This window comes from Scophthalmus maximus, chromosome 11 (genome assembly GCF_022379125.1).
Source record: "Scophthalmus maximus strain ysfricsl-2021 chromosome 11, ASM2237912v1, whole genome shotgun sequence".
In the NCBI taxonomy this organism is placed as follows: domain Eukaryota; kingdom Metazoa; phylum Chordata; class Actinopteri; order Pleuronectiformes; family Scophthalmidae; genus Scophthalmus; species Scophthalmus maximus.
The window spans coordinates 20,444,548-20,459,033 of record NC_061525.1 but is presented as its reverse complement, the minus strand read 5'-3'; the positions used below and the strand labels follow the sequence as shown (position 1 = coordinate 20,459,033).

Below are 14,486 nucleotides of genomic sequence, written 5' to 3'. Positions count from 1 at the left end.
CGTGGCATTCTCCGTATTTGAAATTTGATCTTTACTTTTTACGTTCGATAGCACGGATGAAGCAAAACAAATTTGAATTAAAAAAAGATTTGTAGCAGCGTGTGGCTTGAATGTAAAAAATGTTCATAACACCTGTGTCTGCCCAGTGACGCTGCTAGTAATGGGAATGTAGCAGCTAAAGCAATGAAGATGATCGCTGGAATCTTAACACACCGATGTCAAATCAGCGGTGCTCTTTTATTAAACAGGAGTAAATCGGACAGCGAGGGGGAAAAGAGAGGCAGCGGTGCACACGTGGAGTGACAGACAGACACAGACATGGGGAGTGGCCATTTTAGGTTAGTCAGCGATGGTTCACATCGATTTGTGGGTTGATCGAAATTCGTCTTTCCCTCCTCTGTCTGCATACAGCGGGAGGAGGACGGGGGGCCATTTTGAGACACAAGAAACAAAAACACAAAAATATGTAGATGGAAAAAAACAAACACACAGCAACCAACAATGGTGAGTAGGACCAGAGAGGCGCTGACCTTCAAAGGGCTCAATTACACACACATGCACACACGCACACGCACAAGCACACACACACACACACACACACACACACACACACACACACACACACACACACACACACACACACACACACACATACACACTCAAAGTTCGGCATTATTGCCCATAGAGCACATTCACACACACTATAAGAAATGCACACGTGTGTGTGTGTGTGTGTGTGTGTGTGTGTGTGTGTGTGTGTGTGTGTGTGTGTGTGTGTGTCGGAGCGTCCCTGCTGCTCCACACTGTAGGACCGTCTGTCCGTCCAGATAAAGTGGCCTCTGAATCTCAGTTCTGACTTGAGAAGGGGGATTTAATGACAAGCATCCGGCCCCCGCCCTCTCTCTACCTCCCCCTCTGCCTCACCCTCTCTCTCTGTCTTTCTTTTATTCCTCTCATTCATTCATTCATTCATTCATTGTCTTTCTTGCAATCGCTTTGTCATATTTCTGCTATTTCACTATTTCCCTATTAGACTCTCTCCCCTTCTCGTCCGCCTCCTTCCATTTCTCCTTATAACCACAAAACCAATTTTCAGGTGGACACAGCGGGGCTGACCTCTAAAGTAAACATCCCCCTTATTCATCCACTTCTCCTCAGCCTCCTCCTCTCCCTCTTCTTCCTCTTCTCCTCCCCCCACCCCTCCCACCATCGCATCAACGCCAAAAGAGAACCCCCACACCCCCGCCTGCCGTCCTGCCCCTCCCCTCTTCACCACCTCCAACCTTCTTCTTCTCCAGAGAAGAAGTGATAGAAGAGTAAAGACTATGTATGTGGTGCAGTCATGAATTTCAATGGCGCCGATAGCTTTGAGTAAACAGTATATCGGCTGGGATCCAGATATATGGGGAGGTTTAATTGTGGTGGCTGATTGTGGGGATGATGCTCCAGGGGAGGGTAGGACACAAAACAAGGAAATAAGTTAAAACAAAACCAAACCTTGATGATGGATGAAGCGAAAGACGACGGGGGAGAGAATAGAAATGAAGGGAGGCAGAAGCAGGAGGGGAGAGGAGGGTTAAATGAGGATGCAGAGCCAGAGCAGACGAGGAAGATGGACGAAGAGGAAGAGAGGGAAGGAAAATCTCATCTCCTGGTGGAATAATCCGCCATTTATCACACTGATGGAAAAACAGGGAGTGAGAATGGAGTTGGACCAGGTTCAGAAAAAGAAGGAGTTGTACAGTTTTTTTGTGTGTTAAGTTTTAGCTCACAATTGTGTCGTGGAGGCTGCAATTATACTATAGCGTCTAGACAGCATTTTTGAGTAAGGATATAGCATGAATTATGCATGCAGGGCTGCTCTCATTTGGGTGAGCCATATTTATAATATTACACGTGGCAATATACCAAAAGGTGGAGCTGGGTGGTGGTGGAGTCTCCTTCGTGACACTCAGCAGATTGGGGGAAATGTGCTCACACACACACACACGCACACATACAAATGTATTCACACTTGCATGTATATACACGCTCACAGAGCCGTTCTAATGCATGTGCACTTGTGCATGTGGACACACACGCACACACACGCACACCAACCATAGGGGCTAAGCTTCTTTTTTCATTTCAGCAGAGAAGATTGCATTTTCCCAATGTCGTGTGTGTGTGTGTGTGTGTGTGTGTGTGTGCGTGTGCGTGTGCGTGCGTGTGTGTCATTACAGACTGTTTGGGAGGGAGTGATGGGGGATATCAAACGATTCAAATGCTGTCTCTCTTGCTCTCCTCCACTGGAGAGACCTAAGACTGCAGCATGGCCACACACATGAACACCACAGACACACACACACACACACACGCACACACTGGGCCAGTCTGTTCTGTCAGACAGGCCAATTTAAAAGAACGCCCACTGCCAATTAACTGAGAGGCAGCATAGTTTCAGAGTGGACATCGTTGTAGTGCGGCAGACACCGATAATGTGGTGGATATGTGTGTGTTGTTTTTTTTTTGGTGAGTATTCATCTGTGTTCTATTCTGAGAAAATTGCTTGTTTTAAGACCAGCAGGAACAAAGAAACGCAAACGCATTGTCTGCTTTTTCCAAATGTCCACACATATTTTTCTGTGTGTGAACAACTACAGCTGTTTCACTGACAATTACCGACCCCGAAACACAATCTCCCGCAGGATAAATGCACGACTATAAGAAGCGTTCACAAACAAACAAACAAAACACAACGGATAGAAGACAACACCGAACAAAAACCATAAAAGACAGACCCCGGGGGGTGAAAATGAAAAGCTACATAGAGACAAAGACAGCAAGCGATTTGGGTTATTGTGGACGCTGCAGCTGACAGGTTTGAGTTTTGAGCCATGACCTGTTTTGTAGAAACCTAAATATTTGCTTTACATTCGGTTCACTGTAATTACGCTCTTATGTTGCCCATTAGCAGGACCTTTGCAGCCCTGTGATAACTGCTGTCGTGAGATGCCTGCAACCCACAGCAGTGTTACGCATGTACAACCAGTCAGTGCGAACACAAGCGATCTTTGAATATATTTTGCTCCTTGTTCAAACCGAAGTAGCTGCAGGTTTTTGCACTCAGCCCCTTTTTTTCAGCTTCAGGGAGTCTGCCAATATTATTTCAGTAACTCTCAGAATGGCTGCCTGCAGCAAATCTCATTAAATACATGAAAGTCCAATAAGAAATAATAAGGCAGAAGGTGAAATCCAGTGATGTGAGTAAATGCAAACGAGCCAGATGTACATGATGAGACATTATGTGTGATTGGCATCATAACTTGTCAAACACAGTTGTACAGTAAGAAATTAGACTGTCAGCAAAGTGAAAGTGAAGCCAAATCATCTATATCGCCCCCTGATGGTTGGCAGCAGTACAAGTCATAAAACCCCGCCTCCTCCGTGTTAGTTGATGGGACAAGGACCAAAATAAGAAAGCAAAAATAAACGTTTAAATGGTTTTTTTCTTAAAGACGGTGTCTGTCATTTTGGTTAGGTGTTCAAGTGTTCATGTTTTCCGTTTAGTTTTTTGTTTTAATAGGTTATTTGGTGCTATAAAAACATGATTGACGGCCAAGACTGACTCGTGAAAGGGGAGAGAAAGTCGACCAACACATGATCAATTTCTTGGCGATTCGTCCAATAATTGATGAGATGTTTCAGTCTGGGACCAAAGTGGTAGACGACTTGACCAACACATCAACACTGGGATTAAAAAAAAAAAAATTGCCACTAGCATGGCTGAAAGCACTTGATTATATGAATCTATGAAATACCACATCACCACATTAACATCTGTTCCCATGCACTTCTTCTGCATTTACATACATTCCTACACAGTCGCTGGCAAAAACATGCTGGAGGCATTAGCAAAGCAATACCAAGGGTCTTAATTATAACTTAATGAAATTCTGGTCCGGCGCATTAATGGAAGCTCATTAAGCAGTTGATGGCTGCGGCCATACTGCGAGCTGTAAACTGAAAGGTACATTGAACGGTACAAACACAAAGTGGGCTGGAAATGTTCCCAGAGTGTATGACTGGTGATTTTTCCACTGATTTAACTACGGTGCTGATGAGTGGTGATAGAAGAGGAGGCAGGAGTTGTTAAATCTTTGTAGAAATGAGCATCGGGGTTCACCTTTACACTCAGAGTAAGTGGGAATGTGGGAAGTGGGAATCTGTTGTAACTGAAGAAATCTGCTCATACTGGGACAAATCTTATCTTTCATCCACACAAGACGAGACTTTGTATTCAGCTCAGTCAGCACTCTGACTTTCTATAATGCTGCAGGAGGAACTCCGAGGAAGGATCAATCAATAGTTCTTGATAATATTCTGATTATTAAGGCTTGTTTTTAACGACGCTGAAAGTGCTAAACCTACAGCACGTTCGCTCCGCAACTGAGGGCACCACACCTCAGGCTGTCCTGCCAACTAAAAAACACCCCACACGGGGTGAACGATAATGGACGAGACAAGGCAACTGTAAGTACTGTAAGTTTGATATTCAGACAGCAGACTCACGCTTGTGGTTGTTCTTGCGCTGGAAGGGTAGCGTGTGTCGCTCTGAGTCTTCTTCCCCCTCCTCATCTGCCAGGTGGGTGTGAGTATAATGGTAGCTCAGCCCTGGACGGTTCTTATAGCGCTTTCCACAGACTGGAACACACAAGCACATACAGAGCATTATATATATATATATAACTATATATGTTTTCTGTACAGGTCATACTAATGGAAAATGTGAATAAAAAGGAAATGTTGCACTCACTGTCACAGACGTAAGGCTTGTCTCTGTCTTCAATGGCAGGCAGCTCTTGTCTCTTCCTCATGCCCCCGACACCGTAGGCCTGCAGCGAAAAACACACACACACACACACACACACACACACACACACACACACACACACACTGTGAACAACTCAACTTCCCCACTTGTCGCACAAGTCCTGTATGCACACACACACACACACACACACAATGAAAAGAGTGTAACAGCACACTCCTGATTTGTGTGTTCAAGTGTCTACATACCCACATTTACAGATTCATGCGCACACACACACGCACACACACACACACACACACACACACACACACACACACGTTTGCATGCTAATCATCTGCTCTCAGTGTAAAGCTGCACTTCCAGCAGGAGGGGGCTGATGACACCAAGCAGGGGATCAACAGCTCCAATTAGCAACCCTGGTGTCTGCGTGTGAGCATGTGTTTGTGTGAGTATGTGTGTGTGCGTGATACTTTTCAGAATACATTGTTAACACTTGATTATCTTCCCATAGGACGGAAGGAGAGAACCTGTCTGATTTAATCAAAGATGCGCAAAAAAAAAAAAAAAAAAGGGGAAAAAAAGAAAAGGCCGTCCCAGCATGAGCGCAATCTCAATTTCTGGATCCGTTGGCATCTATTCTGCGTAAGAACTGTTGGTTTTGTCGTTGGCATTTCATTACCGAGCAAGCACAAAATGAATTCCGATGGTCGAAATTATCATATCTCCAGACCTGGAATTACAAAAACGTTCTTGTAGATGCGATTAGAAAAAGGGTTTTTTTCAAGCTAGAGCTTGAGAGGGAAAAATTCAAGTACATGTACACGAGAATATCTCCTACGATGTCGTCTTCATCTGTTGTTCATGCTCGTGTGTCCGACAGGCATGGACACTAAACTCAGTCTGGATCATTGGTGCAGACTTGGGCTTCACTCTTCCACACTGACAGCCAGATTATGTGTTTTTCTTCGCTCATTGAAAGAGCGATGAAGTGTGAAATGTCACTGTTGCCTTACCCGTCCTTTGGTACGGTTCTTTCGCTTGGGAACGTCTTCCTCCATCTCATCCACCTCCAGCTCGTGAGGGAAATCCCCGACAAGCAGCTTCTGTGGGTGAGATGCCGGAGGAGGGAGAGCAGAGTGGACTGTAAGACTTTGCTTTCTCTTTCCTTTTCATTCTGGCTCCACTTTCGACTAGGGTGGCCACAAAATTGCACTGCGTCCTGCTGATTTTGAGGGCGTTTGCTTAATCATAGTGCAGCAAACAACTGTAAGAGCAGAACCATTAGCACCAAATATAGCCAAGTGTGTCACCATTACATTGAAATAAACGATTCCATTCGCGACTTCCTCGACTGAAGGGGCTCAGAATGCAATTTATTACTCCGCCTCTGTAAAGCCAGAAGACTCCAGAGAGGCAAAGGGGAAAAAAACAAAATCAAGCAACAAAAGGCCTGAATGTCCTGATTTTTAAGTCCCTAGTTTGTTACAAGCCCGCAAAAACTGAAGACCCTACATTTCCCACAGTTATCCTCTTTTATTCTTCCTCCTTCAAACCCCTCACCTCCGGTTTGTAATGCAGGTTTTTCTACTCGAAAAGTCCAAGACGCAAGATAAAGGGGTCTTTATCGGGGTTTTTTTTTAAAGACTTAAGTCAGCTCCTTCCAGAGCCACAGAAAACATTAAATAACCGCTAACACAGGCCACTGGTCCCCAGGACAAATAAACTGAACTTCATGTGTAAAAACAGGAGGCTGTGTGTGTTTTGAGCCTTATAGGAAAACTCCATCTTTATCTCACAAGACTTTAATCTCATTGCTGTATAAAAAAAAATGAAAGAAGAAGAAGATAGCAGCGACGTGTCGAGGTAAAGCCTAAACCGCAGAGAGCCCGCAGACCTGGATTAGAGGCCCGGAACTCTTCTTTAGCCTTCAAAAAATGCTGCGAGGGCCATTCGCTCAACTGCTGATTGATTAGCTGTCCAATCGCAGTTCAAGAGTTCAAGAGCAACAGCCTCTAGCTGATGAAATACCCGGTCGGGTGGACATTAAGTTTTTTTTGCTCACAAGTTAAGTTGGCAAGAGTGCCACGGTGGTTGGATACAGGATGAAAAAGGGGCAAAGAGGTGGCTCGACTCTTCCCTCAAATACTCCAGTGGATACCCCCCGTTAAAAGAAAGACGACGACTGCTCCAGTGCAATCACACACAATCACCAGTACCTGCGCATACTGTATAGACACACACACACACACACACACACACACGCGCTCTGTGCCAGGAGGGATGTCACCAATAAAACACACAGAGGACAGAGACAGACAAAGAAACACAAACACAGAGCGTGAAAGTGACAGATAAAAAGAGGTCGACAGGCTCCGACAAGAAGAAAACAACAAAAACAAGAACACGGGGAGAAAACCAAAAAGTCACTGAAAAGGGGAAATTAAAGTCTCACCTGACACTCGCTCATTGGCTCCTCCTCCTTGGTCTCTACCTTCTTGTCCAGGGTTTCCCCGGCGAGCAGCGACTCCAGCACAGGACCGTCCGGGATCCCCCCCTCCTTCTTTAGAGAGGCCTCGTAGTCTGAGGAGCGAGACGATAACAATCAGGAGAAAGAAAAAAAAACTGCAGCGACCTCACATTCACGCCGACATGCTCATTTGAGCCGACGCCGCCCCGGGGGAAACTAAAATTGGCAGGAGGACTCGTGCAGCGTACAGAGGCGGAAGTAATCAATCTGCAATTTGGATACATCACGTGAATGAGGCTTGGGGGAGAGTTTTCACTATGTCTTCACGGATGTGTTCGCCTTCGTGTCTAAAGCCACCTGCATACAGGATGTCACCGGCGAACCATTGTGCGTTTCACGTGAAACTTTCTTTCCGTTATGATGCAAACGCAAAGCTCGGTGACAACACCGAGCCGTGAACAGAACCAAGAACCAACTAAGTGATATCTATTAATTTCTGTCATTACAAAAGGTAGAAAAAATGACAGTCTTAGCAACATATTTATGAAATAGTATAGCTTTAATTGAGCTGATGTAGAGTCTATGTGATAATGTGGATTTTTTTTAATTAAAGGGGGGAAATAAAAGGGGCACACAAGCAGCCTATGAGTGGGCTATATTATATTGTATTTATAATATAAATGATGACATTAATATGGACTTTTTGGAGCCTTGAGCAAAAAGAGAACAAATTAAAAATGTTAACATATAAAAGGGAAATGTGGCACGTTACGTTGTTTAACCTTAATGGTCAGCATTAATATACAAATATCAATTACTAATTATTATTCAATTCCACGTTATTGATTAAGGTTCCTCATAATGGGCCGGCACATTTACTCCTTACCGATTTTGAACTCGATCGGTACAAGCCGCGGGTCCTCCAAGATGTTTAGCCGTCTCTTCTTGCGCCAGCAGCGAGCGGGATATGTGTACAACTGACCTGGTGCATGACCTGACACAAAGGAATGCACAGCTTCACATAGGATGCTTCAACATGACTCGTGTGTGTGTGTGTGTGTGTGTGTGTGTGTGTGAACGAGGTTTGCACTGGATGGATTATTATTTCAAAAAACGTTTAAAGTCTGACACGTGCTGAAACCAAAGTACTATAAACTAACAGGAATCTATTCTGAGAGGAACATTCATGTGTGCATTGAATGTCATATGAATCCATCCAAAAGAAACAAAAGCAACAGATGTCAATCGAGTCGGTTGCTCTGAAGGAATAAAAAATTAAGATTCATCCTATATTCCTTCGGGAACCATGAATGTTCATTTCATCTAATCGAATATTGGTCAAATCAATAGCACAGTTCTAGCATTAATAAAACTAAAAATGATTGTTTCAGATTCTGCACGAGCTTCAAGACCCAAAAAATTCATCAATTATTAATGCAGATTATAAATATAAACTTCATTTTGTTGGTTTTGGAAAACTTTATCTCAAGGTCCTTTCTAATGACTAACCAAGCTTTAAATCTCAAACACGTGCAGAATGTGAATTGATCAAGTCAATTTTTTCAATTTCATTCAGTGCTATTCTATGCAAATCAAGTTAGAAACTAAATACCAACTGACAAACAAAAGAATGTAACTGGCAGACACATGGCAAAGCCTGCAAACTCAAACTCGTGCGCACACACACACGCACACACAAAGTGCACTCTCTCTGGAATAGTTGGTGCCAGCGGCGTATCATTGCCTACAGGGGTGTCTGATTCACTGCCAAAATACACTGATGTTACAGAGACAGTGAAAGCGATGAGAAAACACCCTTTGGGGAAAGTAGAAAAAAAAAAAAAAGTTTAGGTGTGAAAAAGTATGAGGGCCTGGAAAAGAGGAAGGAGGAAATGAGGGAGGAAGGGAAGACAGACAGAAACGAGCAGAGCAGAGGAAGGAGAGAAGGAAGCCGCAGGACAAATGACTGAGGAGAATAATTTAGTAGCAACACACACACACACACACACACCAACAAAGAAAAGGGGCTCCTGAGGATTCAGCCAGGTATTGAACACACACACACACACACACACACACACACACACACACACACACACACACACACACACACACACACACACACACACACACACACACACACACACACACACACACACACACACACACACACACACACACACACACACACACACACACAAACACACACACACACACACACACACACACACACACACACACACACACACACACACACACACACCCGGTCCACGGTGGTTCTTCTCCATCCAGATGTAGCAGTTGCTCTGGGCCACACCGGTCTGCGAGTCCAGGAAGGGGAGTCGCATGGAGCGCTCGGCACACAGACGGGCATTGTAGCTGCGACAGTGCTCGATGGCGTCCTTATAAAACTCCTCGCCAAGACTGAGGGAGGGGAAAGAGGGAGGGGGGGTTGGGGGGGTCAAAGGTGAAGGAGACGGAGAAGAATACAGTACAACGTCAGCTAGGAAGCACTGCGTGTGTGTGTGTGTGTGTGTGTTGACTGTGTGTGTGTGTGTGTGTTGACTGTGTGCGTGTAAAGAAAAAACGTGGACATTCGCAGTCCTATTAACCTGGGTCATGGCGGATGAGCGGCACACACACTCACTCAGAGTACAGTAACGCGTAGACACTGTACACTATGCAATGTGTTTTCTCATCTGCTCAAGTGGGAGTTTGATTAACATTCAGTGTAATATTCTTTCTCTTTGTTCCTCCCCCCTCCTTCCTTCCCCCCTCCCCTCCCTTGTTCTCCCTCGTTCTCCCTCTTACCTGTTCTTGATGACTGCACCTCCAGATTGCCTGTAGGGAGAATAAGAAGAGAGAAAGAAAAAATCCAATAGCTGTGTGGTGAGTCACTCATTCTTTTACATCTCTCCTGCATTCACTTTTCTTTGAATTAGGTCCCTTTTCAGTTAAGTCTGGTTTGTTTTGTCACGTTTCTCTTTCACACTTTTTGGGGGAATTTCCATCCTTCTTCCCACTCGTGTCTCTCCTCTCTTTGTCTCCCCTCCTGTTAATCACTCCTCTCCAGTGTCTTCCTGCTGAGTGCGGACATCAAGGTCACTCTGCTACGCAGGACACACACACAAAACTACAGCTACAGTACTCGCACACATGCGCACGCTTTACAAAACAGCGCCAACAGGAGTCTCAGAAGAAAATCAGTGCCGTGGCTGACAAGGATTTGTTGGATTTGGTTCGAGCATCCTTAAAAAAAGGGGTGACGCTGATTCATTGACTGATTCATTTTTAGCAGGACTTTTTGCAGCAACACTCAGAGTAGATGTGGACATGTCGTCGAAATTCAAGAGCCAGAGATGTCAGCCTTCTTATCCCACGTGTTCTTCTTCCCGTCAAAACCTGGAACCTACATTACCCACAATGCAACATGACCCCTGACAGTCCAGTCCGAGACTGGCAATTGTTATTCTAGACTCAACTAAGGCAAACTTGAGCCTGAAGTAGAGAAGAAGGATGAGGAACCGGCTACAACGCCACACGCACAGATCATTTTCAAACCTATACACTTAACTGAAGTGACATCACTTGAGGTGGTTCACCATCATCTGTACACCAACGACTTTGATGAGTACAAATCAGACTGAGTCTCCCGATCAAGGCCACAAGAAGAAATGCGTCTGTCGAATAAGTTTGTGCAAGAACCATGCAAGTACAAAAGAATGTTATCAAACAGGCAATTTAGAATTTTTTTTCATTGATTCATTCATTCAATTTTTCAATTATTCATCGCCTAGTGTGCAGTCTGAACAGGTGAGTTGCTAGTCTACGACGGAAAGATTGAAGGATTTCTGCTCGTTCCGCCACTGTGGAAACCAGTGCAGCAAACAGACGGGAGTTTGTTGGGCGGTGGCTGCCAGCCCCTCTCGGTGACGGAGTAACAAGCCGCTTGGCAGTCGCAGAGTGCAGCGGACGGGCTGGGGTTGTAGGATTCGACCGTGTTCTGGATGTAGGAAGACATTCGCGAGCACGGTAGGCGAGCCCCCGCCGGGAGCCGGTGTGGTGTGGGAGACCTGGTTGAAGACCAGTCGGGCCGCTGCATTCTGGATGAGCTACAGAGGTCAGATGGGACATGCTGGCAGGCCAAAATTTCAAAATAGCAAACTAATCCAGGACAAAAATAACTGTATCGGCATAAAATGCCCAAACCAAAGAGAAAAATTGTCTTGGGCCAAAGGCCCGAATTTCTGCCAAAGTTTACTGAAATTTATAAAAAAAAACATTTTTTGGGGGATATCTGCTCATTAACCGACGAAAGGAAAAGAATCTCGGGGGAATAACATCCTCCTTGGCCTGGGTGATTATCAAAATCTGCCACAACAAGACTGTTAAGGTACAAACAGAGCATATAATCATCTTTGATTAGAATAGGAGCAAAATTAGGTTTGAATGGATTACACAATTTTTTGACAAGACACTCGAACAAAAAGATTATTTATGGTTTAATGTCCTTGGAAGCTGGATTAAAGATGGGGGGCGGGTCTGACAGATTGTGTGTGGCTTCTTCGAAACCTCCTGGACCATGTCCTGTTCCGTTCCGTCCTCGCAGGCCATCGCCGGATGTATGACATTTAAAGAATGTGATCAGGGCGACGATATGTGGGACACGCTGTGCTCGCGTGCGTTAATGTGTCACCGGGAACGAGCTGCTCACCCTCTGCCGAAGAGAGTATGTTTCTGTTACAGCTCAGAGCCCTGCGACTGGCCGTGCATACAGTACGACCCTGTTTTTATGGCAGCATCGGAAGGTGCGTCGCCGGGACTCTCCCTCACCTCGTTTCACTTCGCTTTCGGTGCCGTGCCAGTGATCCTCCCTGCAGATTACAGTGAATGAATGAAGAATGGAGCAGGAGAGAGGCCTGTCCCCCCCGAAAAAATAATGTGCAGGTCAAGTACACACAGCCAGTCGGACACTGCAGACAGGAGCAAACTACGTTAAACGCCTGAATCCTAATCCTGGCAAAAACGGAAAAGGCAGCCATTCCCTCGGACACGACTACGCTCTCTGTTTGCATATAAATAGCCGCGAAGTGGGTCAAATAAACACACCCACACAACGAGAGGTGCTCAAAAAGTCGGACGTGTTCAAAGAACACAGGTGCACGAAGCCATAGAAACTGGCCTTTCAAACATTAAGAGCAACATAGTGAATTGAAAAGAAGAAAAAAAAAACTTGGACTTCAAGGGCAGCGAACTAAACCAAACTAAAATATACCAGAGGGAGAGAGAGAGAGAGAGAGACAGACTTAGTGGGGAAAAAAGCAAAACATTCAAAATGTAAAACAGCTCACCCCTGAGCGCCCCATCCGCCTCCTCCTTCAGCCATCTTCCCACTTCAAACCCTTCCATGCCTCCATCACCGCCATCCTCCTCTCCTCCACTGCCTTTAGAGGTACTGGAATAAGCCCCCCCCCCCCAGTCCCCCTTCCCCGTCTCCCCCTCGCCTCGATAATAAGTTGACAGCTGTAGAAAATGGCTTCTTTCAATTTGGGTGCTCCCAATCTCATTACATTGTGATAGCAGAGCTGCATGACTGTTTGCCTGTTTGGAGGCTTGTACGGGAGCCGAGGCCCTCGAAAGAGGAGGCTGAGAGGGAGATGCGCAAAGAGAAAGAGAAAGTTGGGAGAGGACTTGAAGAAAGAGATCGGGGGGGGAATGATACGGGCGGAGGAGAGAGAATAAGAACGACATCCAGAAGGGAACAGGCAGAAAGGGGGGAAGGAGGTGAGGAAGGGACCGTCAAGTAAAGATGGAGAGAGACAGAAGTGTTGAGTTATGCAGTGTCAGATCAGGATCACATTTTCCTAGACCAGCACAGGAACTCAAAAAAAAAAAAAAAAATCACACTGTCAATTTGTCAAATAATAATCTTTAGCTCTTGCAAAAATTCCATCTATAGGGAGTGGCAACAGGAAAAAAGCATGATCAGCAAACACTGGCTATCTGTCATGCGTGGCCAGCTCGCTAAAGTAATAGTGAGTCAGAATAGCTGAAAAAAACTAAAACTATACTCTGAATTTCCGCAAGAGACACCCTGTCCCCCCTCAGGGTCTGTTTGTGGAACGCAGAGTTAATGCTTTAAAAAGCCCCCGCCATAGAAAGGACGGCTTCTTATTATGAAGGCAATTTTATTACTCCGGTTGTAGATGGCAGCGATTAGTTCATCAGGGCCCGGTCAAAATGTAAAGATGACGCAGAACCTAAGTGGATATATATTGTGCAATATGGCAGCATAGCCGAGGCGTAAGTAGCCTGTGTGGCTGTACATTTTGAAGGGGATTATATTTATTCGCTTTCGTGGCACGAGTTGTACACGAGAAGATGCCCCGGTGCATATGCAGCGAACTCACGGGCAGGTGACGGTTTGCTTGGCTTACAGCAAATCCGTCTACTGGCACCTCTAAAGCTCACAAATGAACACAGTGTATATTGCTACGTACAAATTCCACTTTAAGCAGAGGCATGGCTACGCGTTTCTTCACGGTCGGTCATGTTAAAACATTTTACAAACAAGTTAACTTGGGTGTGGGAGCAGGACCACGCCTCTAATACACCTGGTCGACCCATCACGCTCAGATTTCTCCACCCACCCTTTCCTTCATCTCTTCACCCTTCTGCCTCATCCCTTCATCCTCTCTTCCCTCCTTCCCTCGTCCCTATACCCCATCCCTTCATCCCTTCTTCTTTCTGTTCAGTGCATCCCTCTTGCATCGGGGACCAGTAACCAGCTCGGCCATGGGACGATGCATGGGACGATGCATGGGACGATGCAGGAGACGGAATCCCTCACACTCCCGCCCCCGGTTTCTGGTGCTTCCTCTCCATGTCCAACCTATATCAGACACACCTTCGCCTGAATCCCCTTCACTCATCATTCATCCACCTTCCTTCAACATCTGCTTCCATTAAAACCTTCACATTTCATATTGTTGTGTTGTGTTCCTTGCTAGTGAATGACCACTCAAAGTGTTTTACACTATGTATAAATAAATCTATAAATGTGTGTGTGTGTGTGTGTGTGTGTGTGTGTGTGTGTGTGTGTGTGTGTGTGTGTGTGAGTGTGTGTGTGTGTGTGTGTGTCTGTGCGCGCACGGTGTGTGTGTGTGTAAAATAAAGGATTTTCCTCCCTGTGGAGGGGGAAACTCT

At 45.5% G+C, this 14,486-nt stretch overlaps 1 protein-coding gene across 4 annotated transcripts in view; it reads right to left on the bottom strand.

The window, feature by feature from the left end:
• Positions 1-14,486, bottom strand: part of dpf1 (double PHD fingers 1) — a 39,502-nt gene that overhangs the window by 13,495 nt on the left and 11,521 nt on the right. For all 4 annotated transcript variants that reach the window (XR_004789791.2, XM_035622737.2, XM_047335642.1 and 1 more), the window contains exons 2-8: positions 10,092-10,121; positions 9,544-9,704; positions 8,167-8,274; positions 7,266-7,393; positions 5,827-5,916; positions 4,796-4,874; positions 4,552-4,683 (exon numbers count right to left, since the gene is read on the bottom strand). Coding sequence is in view for 3 of the 4 variants with exons in the window: in XM_035622737.2 (XP_035478630.1) it covers positions 4,552-4,683; positions 4,796-4,874; positions 5,827-5,916; positions 7,266-7,393; positions 8,167-8,274; positions 9,544-9,704; positions 10,092-10,121 (728 nt within the window). In the remaining variant the exon portion in view is untranslated. The remainder of the gene's footprint in view (positions 1-4,551; positions 4,684-4,795; positions 4,875-5,826; positions 5,917-7,265; positions 7,394-8,166; positions 8,275-9,543; positions 9,705-10,091; positions 10,122-14,486) is intronic.